Below are 20,850 nucleotides of genomic sequence, written 5' to 3'. Positions count from 1 at the left end.
CTTGCACATAAACAATCAATCAGGAAGAGAAAGTCCACCTTCCTGAAACAATTTGTAAATTCTGAAAAGAGAAAGAAACTGAATACTAACAAAAACATAACTTAATCTGATACCTTTTGAGATGCGTGGGGGAAGGGATGGGGGAAGGAAGACCAAAAAATTCCACCTGCATTATCCTTGTTTAGACTCCCTAACAGTAATATTAATCACGATTAATTGCACTGTTAAACAATAATAGAATACCATTTATTTAAATATTTTTGGATGTTCTACTACATTTTCAAATATATTGATTTCAACTACAACACAGAATACAAAGTGTACACTGCTCACTTTATTATTTTTTACTACAAATATTTGCACTGTAAAAATGATAAACAGTATTTTTCAATTCACCTCATACAAGTACTGTAGTGCAATCTATCGTGAAAGTGCAACTCAGAAATTTAGATTTTTTTGTCACAACTGCACTCAAAAACAAAACAATGCAAAAAACTTTAGCGCCTACAAGTACACTCAGTCAACTGGCATTCTATTGTTTAACAACGTGATTAAAACTGCAATTGATCACAATTTTTTTGAGTTAATCATGTGAGTTAACTGTGATTAATCAACAGCCCTAATTAATAGTATTTTATAGTAGAAATTCAACTGAAATTGGTACCTTCCACTCATCTGAAGGCTTGAGTTAGATCTAGACTAGCGGCTCTCAACCTTTCCAGACTATTATACCCCTTTCAGGAGTCTGATTTGTCTTGCGCACCCCTCCAAGTTTCACCTCACTTAAAAACTACCTGTTTACAAAAACCAGACATAAAAATACAAAAAAGTGTCACAGCATAATATTACTGAAAAATTGCTTATTTTCTCACTTTTACCTATAAATTATAAAATAAATCAATTGGAATATAAATCTTGTACTTACATTTCAGTGGATAGTATATAGAGCAGCATAAGCAAGTCATTGTCTGTATGAAATTTTAGTTTGTACTGACTTCGTTAGTGCTTTTAACGTAGCCTGTTGTAAAACTAGGCAAATATCTAGATGAGTCGATGTACCCCCTGGAAGACCTCTGGGTACACGTACCCCTGGTTGAGAACCACCAATCTAGACTACAGTTCCAGGAACAAAATACTGAGGAAATTTTATTTGTAGGCCACGAGAGACTTTCCACTGACCAGCCTTGCCAAACTCCACATGCTTTAAGTAAGTAAGAAGCTTTCCTAAAGTAGAAAGATAAAGGTCATGTGTAAAGAAGAGGGAGGGCCCACAAAGAAGCACACTGCTGATTAAATTCGGGGGTGAGCCTTAATTTGAATGAGTTGCATGTTAGGGCTCTGAACTGATTCCTGCTCTGCTCTAGTAAAATGCATGGAAAAAGAAAATACATTACTTTATTCACAAGAAGCTGATATTATTAAATTACTTCATTAAATGCAACATTAGGTTTCAAAAATGTCATTGGTTAACACTCACTAATCATGATTTCAATTTTAGAGATTTGTTTTTTAATACTCTGCCAGTTGATGGCCACAAAGTGGCCTTAATTAATCAATTGCAAGGTCATTTAGGGAAAGGGCTCAGAAATGCAGGCAGTAAACTAGGTTTCACTGACAAAAACATTAATGTAAGGGAAGCCAAGGAACACCTACATCTACATAAACACCATCACATGACAGAGTACATGTACCTTAGCTAGCATTATAGATAGGGCTGTCAAGCAATTAAAAAAAACTAATGGCGATTAATCGCACTGTTAAACAATAATAGAATACCATTTATTTAAATATATTTCGATTTTTTCTACATTTTTCAAATACATTGATTTCAATTATAACAGAATACAAAGTGCACAGTGCTCACTTTATTTTTGATTACAAGTATTTGCACTGTAAAAAAACAAAAGAAATAATATTTTTCAATTCATCTAATACAAGTACTGTAGTGCAATCTCTTTATCATGAAAGTTGAACTTACAAATATAGAATTATGTATTATGTATTAAAAAATAACTGCACTCAAACCCAAAACAATGTAAAACTTTAGAGCCTACGAGTCCACTCAGTCCTATTTCTTGTTCAGTCAATCGTTTGGACAAATATGTTTGTTTACATTTGCAGGAGATAATGCTGCCCACTTCTTGTTCACAATGTCACCTGAAAGTAAGAACAGGTGTTCTCATGGCACTGTTGTAGCCGGTGTCACATGATATTTACATACCAGATGCACTAAAGATTCATATGTCCCTTCATGCTTCAACCACCATTCCAGAAGACATGCACCCATGCTGATGACGGGTTCTGCTTGATAACAATCCAGAGCAGCATGGACTGACGCAAGTTCATTTTCATCATCTGAGTCAGATGCTATCAGCAGAAGGTTGATTTTCTTTTTTGGTGGTTCAGGTTCTGTAGTTTCCGCATCGGAGTGTTGCTCTTTTAAGACTTCTGAAAGCATGCTCCCACACCTCATCCCCCTCAGGTTTTGGAAGATACTTCAGATTCTTAAACCTTGGGTCGAGTGCTGTAGTTATCTTTAGAAATCTCAAATTGGTACCTTCTTTGCGTTTTGTCAAATCTGCAGCAAAAGTGTTCTTAAAATGAACATGTGCTGAATCATCATCCGAGACTACTATAACATGAAATATATGGCAGAATGTGGGCAGAATAGAGCTGGAAACATACAATTCTCCCCCAAGGAGTTCTGTCACAAATTTAATTAACACATTATTTGTTTAACGAGCGTCATCAGCATGGAAGCACGTCCTCTGGAAAGGTGGCTGAAGCATGAAAGGGCATACAAATGTTTACCATATCTGGCACACAAATATCTTGCAATGCCAGCTACAAAAGTCCCATGCGAACGCCTGTTCTCACTTTCTGGTGACACTGTAAATAAGAAGCGGGCAGCACTATCTCCCATAAATGTAAACAAACTTGTTTGTCTTAGCGAATGGCTGAAAGAGAAGTAGGACTGAGTGGACTTGTAGGCACTAAAGTTTTACACTGTTTTGGTTTTGAGTGCAGTTATGTAACAAAAAAAATTCTACATTTGTAAGTTGCACTTCAATGACACAGAAAAGCAGGCCTTCTTTATACAAGTCTATATAGCATACAAAAGCAAAAAGCCACATACAATTCTTTTTTAAAATCACTTGCAGGTGACCTTTAACTATAGTATTCACTATTGCAATAATGTAATAAATGAGGCTTTAACTGCTTCTCATGTTGGTGCATTTTTAAAGTTCCATGAAGCCATATGGCCTCTTTATGAAATATAATACAAAATATATACATAGTATAACTTTTCCCTACACATACTGAACATCTAAGAATAATCTTCTGAAAAATAAAGGGTGATTTCAAGGGTATCAGCAGGAGATGAATGACTTGGCAGAGTACATGAAAGTCAGGAGCCCTGCAGAGCACAAGGATAACTGGACTGAGTGCACACAATCTAAAAGAAAAAAACAAAACACTGTGCATGTATAGTACATGACATGTTTAACTATTTCTTAACTCTTTCCCATCCATTTCCCCCCTACGCTTTTGCAAGTACATATTCCTCTAAAGTTATACGAATGTGAAGTTTTCAATTAAAACCTCCAGGCTATGCTAGCCCAGAAAAACATGAATTAGTGTATTTGGTAGATGGAAAACTAACCAGAAATAAATTCACCTTTAAGCTAAAACCAAGTATAAAAATGTCAACCCCAAAAGTAATTTGAGGAAATTACAAAACAAAACAAAAATGGAGGAAAGGGGGCTCAAAGTGGCATCTCATGAAGTAGCATGCAAGGTATAATAAAGATACACGGGGAATATTATAGTAATACACAAATACTGACAGTTTTAAGATTTCTCTGCAAGTGGTTTGTTATTTTATTTGGACTAGTAAAGATAAAGTAGACAGGGATGCCTATCCCAGGGATCAGGAGCCCTTGACAATTATTCAGAAACAAGTCATAATATAAATGTAACCCCAGCAGCAAATTCCATAACATAAGAACAGCCAGACCAAATCCATCTAGCCCAGTATCCTGTCTACCGACAGTGGCCAATGCCAGGTGCCCCTGGGGGAGTGAACCTAACAGGTAATGATCAAGTGATCTCTCTCCTGCCATCCATCTCCACCCAACATACCAGCTCTAACTAAGCAACTCATAGGACATAACAAAAACCCCGAACACCCTGGCCAAACATCATCCCATCAGCCCCTGCCTGCCAAAGACCATCCTACAGGGATGGACACGACAGCACGCCCTGAAGGGCGACGCTCTTCCATTGCAGGGAGGGTTTGTGTTTCCAAACTCAGCTGAGGAGCGAGGAGCTGAAGGCGATTGAGAAGCGCCTGGAAGATGCGGGCTCTGGGGCGGAACGTAGCGCTCCCGAAACCCGCGCTCGCGCCCTCCACTCGGGCAAGAAAGGGGGCGAGCCGCACGGTCCAGCCACCTCGGGCTTTATTCTGCCAAACGCAGCTTGTTTCCAAACGAGGAGCCCCGGCCCGGCCCGGCTCAGCGAACTGACGGGGCAGTGCCAGAGCCAAGCTGCGTTTCCCGACAGCACCACGACCGCCCTGGGGACTCGCCCCCCAAACGCCCTGCAGCCGCTGCTCGCACCCGATCCTCCCCCCGCGCCCAGCCAAAGACCAACCCCCGCAGCAGCAGCAGCACATAAGGGAGGGAGCGAGGTTTGGGCCGCAGAGGCGGATCTCCGCAGGCGGCCTCTCGCCCCCACCCCTGAGGTCTCTGGGTGCGTTTCCGTGCCGGACCCCAGGCTGCGCAGCCCCCCCAGGGACGGATACCCGCACCCCCAGGCCGTTCATGCCGCAACCCCCCGGCCGGGTGGGACTAGATTCTCACCGGCATCTCCCGCAGGCCCGGCTGCACCGGGGAGTGAGCCATGGCGGCGGCAGCGATGCGCGCTACGCGGGGGTCGGCTCTTCTCGGGCTGCTCCAGCGACGGGAATCAGCTCATCGCCCCCTCCCCGCGCGACTGGCGGCGGTCCGGCGTGTCTGCGCGCCGGGGCTCCCTAGCGCTACTTCCCCCCGCCCCTCAGGTCCCGTCACAGACGCAGCGTGGAGCCCAACCTCCTCCTCCGCGCGCACTGAGCGGCCGTTACTGGTCTAGCGCGGGGGGGGGAGGAGGGGGCACTGCTAGCGTAACGCAAACCACCTCGCGCGAGGGGCAACTGCCGCGCTGTGCGTGCGCGCGCGCTCGCCCCGCCCTCTCCCAGTATCTGCGGGCGGTGCCCGCCGGTGGCACGCGGCAGTTCCTGAGCTTCGCGCCCCGATGCTGGTGACGGGTGTGTCCAGTTGAAGCGCCCGGGATTAAGCTCCCCAGGATCGGGCCTGCTCAGACCCCTCCCCCGTCCAGCTGAGTGGGGCGAATCGCCGCGGGAGTGGTTGCGCCCTGGGGGTGTCTCTAGGTAGGCGTGCCGGGGACCTGCCCCCGGGGAGCAGTGTCTGAGGGGCGGAGTGCTTTGCAGGGGGCAGCCCCCGGTGTTTGTCTGGGGGAACCTGTGTGCCGTGCTGGCATTGGGGAGGAAGGGCGTAGTGTTCCTTTGCCTTGTCAAGAGCATTGTCCTAGTGCTGGAGTCTAGTTTGCATAAAAAGACACACACACATCCAGGTGAAAGAGGCTCCAGATTAATTCTCCTTCATTCTAACCCCCCACCCCAGAATAGCTGCAGACTCACTACACTACTATATAATGAAATTCCTAGCTACCACGGGGTTATCCTGCCTTTAACCCCATAAATATCTATTGTCGTCAGCTCCAGTGTGCTTAAATGACATCAAAGTTGGTATCTTCTGTGCTAAAACTACATACTACTGCCGCTTGATCTACAGGAAACTGCTACTACCTCTTTTATCTGATATACCCTGGTGATGTGCCTTGGATTTAGCTCGCTGGGCTTGGGCCCTCTTTGTAAACTGATGACTAGAAGGTGAGATAACTGCCAATTAATGAACATTTGAGTAGATCGTATTTTATCCTCCAGTGGTGCATATGCGTATTCCTCTATTACCAGGATTAAATGTTTTTCCTTAACACCAGTCATTTGTTATAACCTCACCCATTCAGTAAAGATCATGCACACAGAGGACCCGATTTTCCTCTCACACCAGCATAAGGCTGGGTCTAAACTTAAAAGTTAGGTTGACATAGCTCTGTTGGTCAGGAGTGTGAAAAAGCACACCTCAGGTGTAGACATACCTACATGGATGGAAGAATGTTTCCATAGATGTATTGATCAGGGAGATGGTGTTTCTATACCAACAGAAAACCCTTCAGTCAGTCAATAGGCTGTATCTATACTATGGAGTTATGTCAGCATAGCTATGACAACACAGGTAGGTTGGTATATTCTGTAATGTGGACATACCACAAATCAGGAGTAAACTATCCCAATGCATAGGAAAAATAGGAAGTGTGGTGAGAGACCACTATGGTTTAACCAGGAGATCTTCAACATCCTGAAACTCAAAAAAGAGTAATTCAGAAAGAGGAAACTAGGTCAAATTAGAAATGATTCATATAAAAAACAACACAAATATGTAGGGACAAAATTAGAAATGTCAAGACACAAAACAAGATTAAACTAGCTAGGGACATAAAGGGTAACGAGAAAATATTTTACAAATACATTAGAAGCTTGAGGAAAACCAAGGACAGGGTAAGCCTGTTACTCAATGAGGAGTAATACCTGGCTGGGAGGGGTTGCAAGTGCTTTGGAGGACAGGATTAGAATTCAAAATTATCTTGACAAACTGGAGAAATGGTATGAAATAAATGGAATGAAATTCACTAAGGACAAATGCAAAGTACTGCACTTAGGAAGGAATAATCAGTTGAATGGATACAAAATGGTAAATGACTGCCTTGGAAGGAGTACTGTAGAAAGAGGGTTATAGTGGATCACAAACTAAATATGAGTCAACAGTGTAATACTGTTGCAACAAAAAAAGAAAAGCAAACATCATTCTGGGTTGTATTAGCAGGAGTGTTGTATGCAAGACACGAGAAGTAATTCTTCCACTCTACTCAGCATTGATAAGGCCTCAACTGGAGTATTGTGTCCAATTCCAGACACCACACTTCAGGGAAGATATGGACAAACTGGAGAAAGTTAAGAGGAAAGCAAATAAATGATTAAAGGTCTAGAAAATAACCTACTAGGAAAGATTTAAAATATTGGATTTGTTTAATCCAGAGAAGAGAAAACTGAGGAGGGGGACATAATAGTCTTCAGGTACGTCAAAGGTTGTTATAAAGAGGAGAGTGTTAAAATGTTCTCCTTAACCACTGAGGACAGGACAAGAAGTAATGGGCTTACGTTGCTGCAAGAGAGATTGAGGTTAGATGTTAGGAAAAACTTCCTAAATGTAAGGATAGTTAAGCACAGGAACAAAATACTTAGGGAGGTATCATAAATATAGAGATACGGGTAGCATAAAATCCCTCCTGGGCAGCTGTATTGAATCGCTTTCCCTGTAAGGGGTTAAGAAGCTCAAATAACCTAGTTGGCACCTGACCAGAAGGACCAATGAGAAAATAAGATACTTTCAAATCTGGGGGGAGGAGGTTTTGTTTGTGGCTCTCTTTGTTTGTTCCCTCTCTGGATGGAGGGAGAGACTAATCAGGTTCAACATCTCCTGAAAACATACCTAAAATTACAGAAATCGTAAGTAAGGCAAGGAAATGTGTTAGGTTATCTTTTGTTTTGGCTTGTGAATTTTCCTATGCTACAAAGGTAGTTTTATTCCTGTTTTTGTAAATGTGAAGCTGAGTCCAGAAGTGAGTCCTCTGTGTTTTAAATCTTTTTATTAGCCTGTAAAGTTACCTTCCATCCTGATTTTGCAGGTGTGATTCTTTTATTTTTTTCCTTATGATAAAGTTCTTCTTTTAAGAACCTGATTGATTTTAGTGTCCTAAAGGGTCTGGTCTGTACTCACATTGCTAAGGCAATTAGTTGGTATATTATTCTCAAGCCTCCCCAGGAAAGGGATTGAAGGGGCTTGAAGGGAATATTTTGGGGGGGATAGGGATTCCAAGTGACCCTCCCCTGAATTTTTGTGTAAATCACTTGGTGGTGGCAGCAATACTGTCCATGAGCAAGGAAAGGAATTTGTGCCTTGGGGAAGTTTTTAACCTAAGCTGGTCAAATATAAGCTTAGGGGGTCTTTCATGTGGGTCCCCACATCTATACCCCAGAATTCAGAGTGTGGGGGGGAGAACCCTGACAGGAGGTTTGTGGCATCTCCGTCATTGGAGGTTTTTGAGAACAAGTTAGACCAGAAGTCGGCAACATTCGGCAGGTGGCTCGCCAGGGTAAGCACCCTGGCGGGCCAGCCAGTTTTATTTACCTGCTGATGCGGCAGGTTCAGCCGATCGCGGCCCCCATTGGCCGCGGTTCGCCGACCCGGGCCAATGGGGGCGGCGAGAAGCCGCAGCCAGCACATCGCTCACCCGCGCCGCTTCTCGACGCCCCCATTGGCCTGGGATGGCGAACCGCGGCCAGTGGGGGCCGCGATCGGCCGAACCTGTTGCGTCAGCAGGTAAATAAAACTGGCCCGGGTGCTTACCCTGGCAAGCCGCGTGCCGAACGTTGCCGACCCCTGAGTTAGACAAACACCTGTTAGGGATGGTCTAGATAATACTTAGTCCTGCCTCAGTGCAGGGGACTGGATTTGATGACCTACTGAGGTCCCTTGCAGTCCAACAACATTTCTGTGATGTCAGTGGAATTGTACTGGTATAAACAAGAAGAATCAGACTCAAAATCTATAAAACTAAAATAAAGAAACTGCAATGACTTTATTATTCAAACTAGCTATAAGAAACCCTAGAAATTTCTGGTATATCCTTTTCCTGCTTCCCCTTACTCTGGTAGTTTTCCATCAAAGTTTGGGGTGAGTTGTAAAGCAGGATCAGACCCTTCATATAATATAGCAATGGTCCAATAGTTATGGTTGAGAAGGCATTTTTCAAAAAGAAAATTTTAGGTGAAATTTCTTGCATTTGTTCTCTAGCTAAAGGTGAATTTCTCTGTAAATTAGAAGGAAATCTATTTAGCTGGTTTTGAGTTACTTGAACATGGGGGCAAATGGTGTGTTTCAGACATTAAGAAAATTATTCAGATTCTTTTTTGATCTTGGTTAAATGGAAAACAGCTGAGTAGTTTTCTTCAAGTGCATAATATCAGAAAAAATACCGCACTTGCACTCATGAGTTTTAAGGCAGATTACATGATCTAGTAGTTAGCTATATGTGAAATTGGAAACTGCCACCAGTTCATATTTTATCTTTGATATTAGTTATTTTTGTATAGTCGTGTTTCAAAGCCTGAAGGAAGGATGGTTGAGATCAAGGAATCAGACCTACATAAATGTGCAAACTTTCATGACAAAACTCAAATGAAGAACTGTGATTAATGAAATTCCTATTATCTATTGAAGTTAATTTATATTCCAAGACAAAAAATAACTTTGTTAAAGTGGAGATAAGGCTATCCATGCCTGCCAATAACTAAAAGCTAAAGAGCCTATAAAGGATATTATAATTCACCTTCAAAAATAAACAGAAAGTAATTATAAGTTAAAGGCATAAGGTTGACCTTTTCCTTAACCAACTACATGGAAAGGCAAAGTGAAGGCGCCCTAAACCACTTTAATTCCATCCCATATTTCCTTTCCACCATTCATCTTCAACACTGACCACAATTTGAGACCCATGCCCCCAGCTATGCTGTACTATACAGGGGCGGCTCTAGGCACCAGCAAAGCAAGCAGGTGCTTGGGGCAGCCCATTTGCAGCGGCGGCAGCAGGCAGGTATCCAGCCTGGGCGCTGAGAATCAACAGGGGGCCCTGGGAGCTGTAGTTCCTTGGTTAGCTCCCTGCCTATAGAGCCAGCCCTGGAGCAGGGAAAGAACTACATTTCCCAGCATTCCCTTGGCTGCTATCAACAGGAAAGGGAGGGGGAGGGAGTAAGGTAGCTGAAACCTCATGCTGCAGCTTGCTGTGAATGGAGAGCTCACTGCTAGAGCAGGGTGGCACTGTGAATGGGGAACAAGTATGCCCAAGGAGTAGAAGGCTTTGGCCCAGATACCCCCTTCAGAAGACATCCCCAGACTGGATTAGGGATACTGGTGTGACCTCACCTTGCAGCCCCCAAAGAAAGAATTGGGTGGACTAAATGGACAGTGCCCCTCTCTATCTGAAGCCTAAGCAAGGGAGGTATGTGGATCCCACTAGAATTTAAAATGAAAAGTAAGGGAGGGGAGGCTCCACTGGACCTGAGCAGCTTTAGATACAGTACCAGGCACGTAGGAGTATTTCCACTTCTGAGCCATGGAAGCAGAAATAGACTTTTCCTTTCCAGATTTAGCTGATATTCAGAAAGGGAATCTAGCATCTGCCTTCCAGATTTGAACACCTCAAAATTTAGGAGTGCTCAAGCTCAGTTTGGGCAGCTGTTACTTCATTTCTCCCAAATCGAATACACTGATCCACTGTAACTTGCTGTAGAAAAAGTAGGATAAAATTGAGCAAGAAATGCTTCCCAGTGGTTTTTAGGACTGGAATTGCTATTTTCAACAGCCATTGCCTTTTTTTTTTTTTTTTTTTTAGTTTTATTTGTTTAAAAGGAAGACAGGATATTGCATTGGCAAATTCCCCATTGAAACAAAGAGTGGAACAAAAGAATAATAAAGGCACCTCAACTTTTCCTCATTTATGGAGGACAGTCTTATAATATGCATCCAGATATCCTACAATTACACAAGCTGAAAATTGTTCCACTTTACTGCAGTTCTGTAACCATATGGGAACCAGTCCTGTCTGTGTTCTGTGCACATCCAAAATTCCTGCTGAATGACCCGCCCTGGGAGCAAGTTACCAGTGACCCAGGGCTGGGGCGGAAGGAGGGTGCAGGTGGGGTGGGGGGAGAGCCCACGGCTGGGGCAGCAGGGGGTGTGTGGGTGGAGGGGCACTGGTGGGAGGGAAGGCGGGAGCCCAGAGCTGGGGCAGCACGGGGTGTGACAGGGAGAGCCCAGGGCTGGGGTGGCAGGGGGTGCGGGTGCGGGGGGAGAGCCCAGGGCTGAGGTGGCAGGGGGTGCGGGTGCGGGGGGAGAGCCCAGGGCTGGGGTGGGGACAGCCAAAAATTTTTTTGCTTGGGGCGGCAAAAAACCTAGAGCTGGCCCTGGTACTATATTCACCATTTTAATGTATGCATCATCACCCACTATAAATGTGCCATCAACATGATCACAACTGTCCTGTTCTAGTTCAGGATGGCAGTAAGGATGAATATCTGTGTATTCAGACATCAGAGATAGGAGGGCAGAAAGGGCTGAAGCACTGCACTGATGTGGGGGCTGTCATTCAGGACTGCTAAGTCTGCACAGGAATGGATTCTAATGATATGTACTGTGTTCTCTTTATATACAAATTTTGTAATTCTATTTTTAAAGCAGGTGTGTTTAGCAAGACTCATTCTTTATAAACCCTTGCTATGGTACTTACAATTTCTGTTCCTATGACCATCTATCATATTGTACTGAGAGAAAGCTGCACATATCCCAACTACTGTAGTTACAAGACAGATCCTGCCTAGTCTGAGAATAGACCATTTTTCCTTCCTGTAAAATGGAGTTTTTCAATCAAGTCAGTCTCTAATGCCTTTCCTTTGGGATTATTCTAATGCTATCCACAGAATTACATCTATGTTCTTCTGTCCTGTTTCTGAAATGTAGTTCTCCTTGGAAACAGACACTCTCTCTGTGTTTTCTTCAAGTAAGCGTATGTAGACTTCATTTCTTTCATCTTTTTCATTCCAGCCAAATGTTGTCTCTGACCTCTCAGCTTGTAACTACTTTGTCAACTATTCAGGCCAAGGAAGCATCCACAAGCCTCAGGACCACCTCAATTGGCTTCTTCAATTACAATGATTGCTTGTGCATGTCAAAATTATGACATAAAAAACAACCCATCTAGTTAGAGACTGACCTTATCTATTGGAGAAACACAATTTACCGGTAAAAAAGTTTATCCTTTACATCTCATTAATATTGGCTGAAAAAAATTAGTAATTAGATTTTGTGTGTCCCTCCTAAAGAAAATGTATAGTATGTTGATATATTTATATACAATATGCCGTTCTACATACATCCAATTTCCTTCAATGGTATATTTTCAAGTAAAATTACAGTCTCATTGACATCCTTACCAACTAAAGAAAGTTCACTAATAACTGAGCACTGAGAATTATAATGGATGAGCACTGGGATTTAACAGGAAATGGAACAAAACGCTATTATATGGTATGCCTATTATTAATAATGTGCACAATCTAAGTGCCTGCAAGTATTTTAGTATTCCAGGCAGACAATTAAAATTGGATGGTGACCTAGAACTCATTAAGAAACATGAGACTGTTTGATTATGCTGCTTAGCATCTTTTCCCCAAGTGGTCTAATTTTATTAAATCTTGTTTCTTATTTAAAACAAACAACACAAAAGCAGAATGATATATAGTTTTCTTTTCACATTTCATTTTTATAATGAGGACACCAATTCTTTTCTCAAACTGATAAATGTGTCCATCTGAGGATAGCATAATCCAAAGACTAATGTATCCATTAAAGTTGACCCAGTGATACTGATGAGCTGCAGTACCTTAAAACTGTGTCCCATGACAATAAGTTTTACCACAGATCTAAAATACTTGCCTGTTGTATTATGGCCCATGTGAAGTAAGTTGAATAGAGAGGCTTGCCCTATAATGACTGGATAACAAAACTATGGCAAGTATTGGTCAAGTGAAAGTTAAAAGTTAAATTGGTTTATATCCGGGATCGGCAACCTTTGGCACGGCGGCTCGCCAGAGTAAGCCCCCTGGCAGGCCGGGCCGGTTTGTTTACCTGCCGCATCAGCAGGTTCGTCCGATTGCGGCTCCCACTGGCTGTGGTTCACCGCTCCAGGCCAATGGGGGCTGCGGGAACCTGCTGACGCGATCAGCCGAACCTGCTGACGCGGCAGGTAAACAAACCGGCCTGTCCCGCCAGGGGGCTTACCCTGGCAAGCCGCACGCCAAAGGTTGCTGATCCCTGGCTTATATAATTAACTGCACTGTTTAGTTTCTTGAATTGTAATATTTTAGCACTTTACTCACCTGGTAATTCATTTGTAAGTTTAAATAGTTGTACCTCTCAGTCATTGCGCTGAGTCCCTCTGGGTCAGTAGTAACAACTGAAAGAGATTACCATCTGCTGGATTTTTGATGTTCTATGTGAAATGGGTTGGTAGCTTCAATGTAGTTTTCACCACACAGTCCGCCTTCACAACTGGCACTACTAAGTACCCTCAATCTGAGCAGGGAGACCGAAGACTGACTGTAAACTCACCTACCTGCCTTTATGTATGCCTTTATGTTGTAGCCATGTCAGTTCCAGGATATTAGCGAGACAAGGTGGGTGAGGTAATATCTTTTATGGGATCAACTTCTGTTGGTGAGAGAGATAAGCTTTTGAGCTTATACAGAACTCTTCTTCAGGTCTCGGAAAACTAATAAAATAAATAATAATAAAAAATAATAATAATAATTAATAATATTTTCCCAGACCTGAAGAAGAGCTCTGTGTAAGCTCGAAACCTTGTCTCTCTACATGCCTTTAAACCTGCAGAGATGGTTCCTTGCAGAGTTGAGATACTACAGCAGGGCAATATGGGAATGCCTGCACTGTTGGAATTAAATCTTTTCAGTAGTTAAACATAAGGCTTCAGTCTTTAGTGCCAGCAATCTGCAATATTGCCATCTCCAAGAGTTTAAAAATCATGAGTCAGAACCATGAGATTGGCCTAAGAACATGATAAAAAGAGAATAAATTATGGTTTTTTATTTGTGTTCTGCTTTATGACTCCCCCCAGTTACCCCCATAATGCATGTGTGACAATTACAGGTTGAAAATTCAATCTAGAATGCATACCAAATATGTACACGCAAAAACGCAGGCCCTGTGTACCTGCTCCCTATCTCCTCTCCCTCCCATTCCTCTGTTCCCCACTGGCAGGTCACCCAGCAAGTTCCTTAAGCCACCAGTCCCACTCCATCCTAGCAGGCTCCAGTAGCTTCACATTTCCCCAGTCTTTTAGTCCCCAAACCAGGCTCCTGCAGCCCTTGCTCATTCTCAGAAAACTCCTCCAACTTCCCACTCCTATGGTCCCCAATCCCTTAGTCGGCTCCAGTAGATGCCCCATCTCAAGACTACAGGGCAGTGGGGCTTCTCTGGTCTCTTATCTTAACCTCCACACAGATGGAAGATGCCTGCTGCCGAGCTTGGGAAGGTGGGTAGCTTTGCTACTAGTGCCTGTGCTAAGGCTCTGCTCCGCAGAGACAGAGGGACCGGGTACTCTGCCTGCCCACTCTAATGGCCAAAGGTGGAAACTGCAGCAGAGGAAAAATGTTCTTGTGGTCAGTGGACTAGTCGAGGATCTGGGAGACCTGAGTGAACTTGTTACAGATAGTGACTAATTTCAGTTAGCAAATTTATCAAACAGCATGTTTGACCTGTGGTGAAATGTAGCCTCACAATTACATATACATTTTAGAAGTAAAATGAAAGGGATTTTTTTTTAATCTTCCAGTACCAGAGTTCAAGTTTCTTCTTTATGTAGTGGCACCAGTTCTTACAGGAGAAATACAGAAACTTTGCAGCCAGGGTAGTTCAGTTCATTCTTTACCTATTTGTAGGTCTTTAAACAGGTAGTATTAATTATTACTTAAATTACTATACAATACAACTTGATTTGCTGGATAAATATAGTCTGAATTTCATGTACCTTGTAGTACTGAAATGGAATTGTTAAATATTTATAGTATTTTTGTAAATGTGGCTGAGTCGTTTTATTTATTTATTTACACCTTAGGGATAGTTTTGATTCAGTCATAATATTTATGGGTTTTTTTTAATAAACCTCTTTGCAGTCTTTTGTAGGGCTGTCTGTATACATCTGCATTTGTTTTAGTTACCATATTTTCATTTGATTGACTGTAGTTTTACTCAATCATGAAAGAAGTTCAGCTTTGTGATTTACTTTTCAGTAGTTATATTTGCTAATGAATTCTATTTTTAAAAAGACAAGTTAGAGTTGCACTTGTAAGCTGATAACTGGCATAGTTATTTGGCACTTCTTATTTGCCAGGTTAGTGCAACCACAGGTTTTTAACTTGCTGTGTGATGTTCAGGCCTGAAAAGGAAAGACCTTTAATAAGCTATAATCTAGTTCAATTGAAGTGGTATTAATTGGCGCCAGACATCTCTTGAGTCTGGGTCCTTCTCTGGTTAATTTTAATGTGATTTTAACATTTCTTAGTATAGCAGTGTTGGGTGTTGCACTGTGGTCAGCTTTTGTCTTTGATAAGTATTTTAGTATTTTCTATTTGAAAACAAGACCGCTTTTCATAATTTTTGTGCTATTGTTTGTGAGACTAGCTTTATGTAGAGATGGCTGCCAACATGGTTGCTGCAGGGTAGCCTTTGAACCAACCAGTCAGAATGATGTTGCTTTTCTGGAAATATAGAAATTCTGTAATCTTCACTAGCAATTAGTTATATTTATGTATTAGATAATTTTAATAATTAGATAGTGCTTGTAATAATTGTGACTGATAGTCCTTATTAAAAAAAATCTAAGCAATTAGCCCTTTGATAAATCAAATCCAGTGATGCTACCCCTTTAAAGTCTTTATTAGTATGTGCTTTTCTGCCACCTAGTGGTTGAACAATGATACTTCGCTCCCTTTCTGTATCTATACAAATAAAACTACTAATGTTCTGGGACAGTTTTAACTGAAAACTCTACAATCTGACATACACAATGCTGTCAATTTTAGTGATAAAAGGAAGAAGGGAATCTCTGCTGCACAAGGTAAAAACTGTAACAAGAATTTAAAATAAATATACTTAGATGTCTTATACACAACTTCAAGCCATGATTAACTGAGGGTTCCCCTGACAACAAGAGGCCCTAAGCCATAGGTCTGTTCTATTCTGAAGCCATCCAGAAGCTGCTTCAGTCTGCAGTGGATGTTAAATAGCATCTGGGCTTCTCTGACTTGTTCCTGTCTGTCCATTGTCCCAGAAGTTGGGAATAGCAGTAGCCTAGCAGCTCTGCCTCCTACATCTGGGGTTGTGAGTGGGTTGATGTAGAGCCAGTACACCAGCTCCACATCATGCAGAAACTCCTGTTATGCTGGGATAATTCCTCACTGGCTGGATCCATTTGCTTTACAGCTTTCTTGGGTCAGCAGAGCAAGGAAGAACCAGGCCTGCAATGAGTCAGAGAAGTAAAGAAGACAAACTATAAGTGAGTAGGAGTTCTCTTACAATCTCTTGGAATGTTAATGTTAACATTTGTGGGTACATTCTATCTCTAGATGTAGGGAGGGAGTGTGAAACCATAAGGACAAATTGACTGCTGCTTCTTGAAGCAGAAGAGGGGTTGTAGTATGCTGGTCACTTACCCTTCCCTGAACCCCCAGAGCCTGAGTCCTATGAAGGAAGAAATAATACAGTGATGCAGCCTCTCTCTCCCCATTCACTTTATTCTGTATTCCCTGAGGTAGCTCTGCCTATTCAGTGCTCCAGGCCTTGTCTATATTAAAAAGTTGAACTGATTAATTTTAGTTAAAAGATGCAACCCCCATGTGTGGACACTCTTATTTTTGTTTTAAACTATCTTATATCATCAATTCATCTTATGTTAGTAAGGAACCTGTGTAAGCTAAATCAATATAAGGCACACTCTTAAAGCAAAATAAAAGTGTCCACCCAAGGGGATTGCAACTATTTAACTAAAGTTGAGTTAAATGGATACAATTTTCTTATGAAGAAAAGACCCTAGAAAATAGGATATCCCTCCTAAGGATATGCCATACCTTAGCTATTTTTTTTACCAATAGGGAAGAACCAGAAACACAGCTCTGTGAAGGTATTGATTTTCAAGAAAATGAATTTACAAGGATTCAAGTAATCTAGTCCTCATTGTTCCATAGAAATACATATTTCAATCCACTTGAAGTGAATGTTTCAATTTAGAGTTAAAAAAAAAACGTACCAGATAACGCGAAAGTGGGGAGAGTCTAAACAAGGAGGTACAATACAGTCAGTTAAGGCTTGCAAGGAAGAGGCAAAACAGCAAAAACATAGAATACATATAAGCAGACAGCTGGAAATCTAGGTTCCTTTTTCATCTCCTGGGCATTTACTTCTAATTGTGAAAGGAATTATAATTATCAGAATCAGAAATAGATATTGATCACTGTAACTGTTGTGTTTTCAAGCACCATTTCCCTCTCATAGTCTTACAAACATGTTTTTTCTTTTTGTTTGACTATGTAGGCTCCCTTTTTTTCCATTTTCTTCTTTTTCTTTTTTTACAGGAAGAGAGCTGCCACTCCTGTCCAGAATTTGCCGAGAGATCATTCGGTGTCATTCTTTCAGCATGGATTACAGTGTTGTGATGCACTTCAGAAAATCTACTGACATTGCTGCATTGTGTGGAACATCTGCCCTTTTCTTTCAAATATAGATCTCACTGACAAAGGCACAATTATTGTAAACTTCTTCCTGTAATGACTGGGATCCCTTTGGAATTGATCCAGGGACTGTTGTATGTAGAATATTGCTGTCTAGGTATTCTTTTGTGTGTAAGGTGAAGGGAAACAATAACACCCATTCTCCATGGGCTGTCCTGGTTGCAGAAAAAATTGTGGATTCAATTCAACATCTCATTGAAGTAATCCTTTATCTGGGCCCAAGGTGTATGGCTGTGCCTATTCCTATTGCCCTCCAAGCCTGCTGTTCTTAACTTTAAGGGCTTTCACAACTGTGCCCCTCCTTACTTGTCTGCTCTTATATCTTGTGTCCTTTCCCTGCTTCACCAGTGATGACAGATTTGACCCTTGTTTGTCTCCATCTCAAACAAATAATTTTATACTTTAACTTCTATCCCTTATGCATGCAACAGTCTCACAGAATTAGTCTGTAAAGCCCCAGCCCTCTCCCCATTTAAATCCCTCCCCAAGACTTACTTCTACCATGATGGCTACCGGAAATTGCCAGATGATAATGACTAGGTAGATGCCAGTGGGGATTGCTGATATTTATTTATAAAACATTTTAAAACACATGTATATGATTTGGAACATCAAGTTAAGCACATAATTAAGAACCTGTGTTTTCCACAGGCTAGCTAATATGCTCATCCTCCCTCCGCCTCTGTTTCTTACATGTGTGTCTTGTCAAATTAAATTGTAAGCTCTCCAGGGAAAGGGCTGTACACACATTTGCACACATAATACCAGGCATGTGTCCTTGTACAGGATCCTGAGCCTGGTGGTTAGAATATTCACCAAGGATGTGGGAGACCCAGTTCCCATGTTCCAGTGATGATGTAATTATTTATTTACAGTGCAGCAATTTCAACAGGAGAGACTGAGGGAGCACTGCATCAGAATAGCCCATAGCCCAGTGATTAGAGTACACACCTGAGAGGTGGCAGATCCCTCTTCAAATCCCTTTTCCTGCTCAGGCACAGGGGGGACTTGAATGCAGGGTCTCCCACATCTCAGGTGAGTACCCTAACTGCTGGGCTAAAAGTCCTTCACACACCCAGTTGGCATCTTCCATTGGCTAGCTTAGACAGATCCCTGCCTAGCATGATTTTGTGAATCGTTCCAAGGTGCCAGTCTTTCCCCATGCATTGTATAGGGAGCCTAAGCGCTTAACTTAGGGTTTGTGAATTCCAGTGATTTTCTAGACATCTAAAAGTTAGGTGCTGTGACACTCAGCGCTGCAATGCCTAACTCCTTTTGTGCATCCTGGCCTCTGCGACTGTCTTCAAGACTTGTTAGGATCTGTTCGCCTTTGATGGCTTGGCCTCCTTTTTTGCATTTCTTTTTTTGGCTTGGCTTTTGTTTTTGATGACAGATTGGCTTGTTCTTTCTGGGCCACTGGAGGCAGTTCTCTGTTTTGTCATCATTATCCTATCCTGTGTAAGAGGGCCAGTGATGTGATAAGCACCATACAAATAAAACCAAACCTCTGATTTTTATGATAATTAAGTTGTACTAGTTAATGGTGTTAAATGAGGACATTGCAATTACATGCAGTGGATATATAGTATTCCCTTCTATAGACGATTTAAGCTTTTATTAGTTCAAAACTCTAATGAGGCCTACAGAATAAAACAACCCAAAGCAGTATGTTGATGACAGACACAGCAGGAGGATTGAAAAGAATACCTAGTAGCAGGGCCGGCTCCAGCATTTCTGCCGCCCCAAGCAAAAAAAAAAAAGCCGCGATCAGCGGTGGCAATTGAAAAAAAAAGCCGCGATCGCTGGCGGCAGTTCAGCGGCAGGTCCTTCGCTCCTAGAGGGCCCCCGAATTGCCGCAGGTGCTGCCCCTCTCCCTTGGCCGCCCCAAACACCTGCTTGTTAAGCTGGTGCCTGGAGCCGGCCCTGCTAGTAGCAAGGACTTGGTTTGTATAAGACACTTTAATGTTGAACGTAAACTTCTAAATGTCCCAGTGGAGTCCGGGATTCTCATTTAAACAAGCCAGATGATTTCAGAATAATATAGCAGAACTTTGTGTTGTGTAATATATAACATTAGCAGCATATGGAAATATAAATTCGTACATCAAGATTAAAATCAATCTGCACGTACACAGATTTCATTTCTAATCAAAGTTACAGTAGATTTTTATAATCAGCCTTGCACTTATGACAAACTTCAATGTATCATATTGTCACTTGATTAATATGAGCATATCCTGTCTTCAGTAAAAAATATATATGAAGCCTAATATCCTTCCAAGTAGACTGGTGGTCTAAATAGCATTATATTCTACCAGACAGTGACAAGTCAACTTCAGAAATTGTTCTTGCACTCTTAACCTGGGATAGCAGGGGCTGGACATTCAAACCCTGTGGAGGCAGAGACAAACACTTGTCACTTTATAGTGACTCATCTGGATGTTTAGGCAGCAATACTGATTAGATCCAAAGCCTGGTATCCAGATCTCTTTTATCAGCTAGCGAGTCATTATGACATGGGATTGCAGAGAAGGTGGAACAGGAAAAAAGAAGTGTTTTTTTTTAATTCTGTTTTTATTGTAAATTATTAGGATAGATAGCTGGTGCACCACCAGTGAAAACATTTGTGTGAGATACTCATACTTCAAATGAAGTTACTGTAGTGTAGTACATGCTTTGTGGCTGATGTAAAGTCTAACTGCATTGTTTGTCATAGTTGTGTGCGTAACAAGCTATTTGACAATTTCCTGCTAATACTGTTATATAAGTCAACTCATCTCTAATTTAAATAAGGAAGTGAACTTGGATACTTAATGTTTTCACAGAAGAATAGGGTTAAAATGTACGTGATTCTCACTGAATTAAATGTATTTTATGAAAACGAAAAATATGCTGCAATTTTTCTATGTTTTAGATGGGATTTGCATAGATCTTTGAGATCAGATAATGAAGCAAGTTTCTGTTACCTTCTTGAACATTCTGCTATACTGTAACACTCTTCCTGTCCCCACTCCCACCATGAGCATGACAACTTTTGCCAATTGGCATTGCAATATTATATTCTCTTTTCAAAGCAAGTTAAAAACAAATCATTTGCCTCAGAACCAAATAACCAAGAAGCCCACTCATTAGTCTTTTGGCCAACCTAAAATTGCAAAAAATGCCAATTCTTCACATGTTCACTGAAGATTTATCCCTCTTATCCTATTTGAATGCTTCCCATATACTTAACTCCATGCCTATTAGAGTAG

General features: G+C 41.8%; 1 protein-coding gene and 1 long non-coding RNA gene across 4 annotated transcripts in view; one reads left to right on the top strand and one right to left on the bottom strand.

Annotated features, from left to right (window-relative positions):
• STK24 (serine/threonine kinase 24) overlaps positions 1-5,234 on the bottom strand; it is a 125,176-nt gene extending 119,942 nt beyond the window's left edge. Inside the window, exon 1 of one of the 3 annotated variants that reach the window (XM_065592653.1) lies at positions 4,863-5,234. In XM_065592653.1, the coding sequence (XP_065448725.1) occupies positions 4,863-4,904 (42 nt within the window). In that variant the 5' untranslated portion in view covers positions 4,905-5,234. The remainder of the gene's footprint in view (positions 1-4,862) is intronic. The other 2 variants (XM_065592663.1, XM_065592672.1) reach the window with 2 other exon arrangements.
• On the top strand, positions 5,206-20,487 carry LOC101948674 (uncharacterized). The gene is made up of 3 exons (XR_257491.5): positions 5,206-5,428; positions 16,296-16,368; positions 17,444-20,487. It is a non-coding gene; the product is annotated as an uncharacterized LOC101948674 (long non-coding RNA).
• Positions 20,488-20,850: the final 363 nt, after the last annotated feature.

The sequence above is a fragment of the Chrysemys picta genome, chromosome 1 (genome assembly GCF_011386835.1).
Source record: "Chrysemys picta bellii isolate R12L10 chromosome 1, ASM1138683v2, whole genome shotgun sequence".
Classification (NCBI taxonomy): Eukaryota; Metazoa; Chordata; order Testudines; family Emydidae; genus Chrysemys; species Chrysemys picta.
The sequence above is the reverse complement of the archived record's forward strand: the minus strand, read 5'-3'. Positions and strand labels throughout refer to the sequence as shown.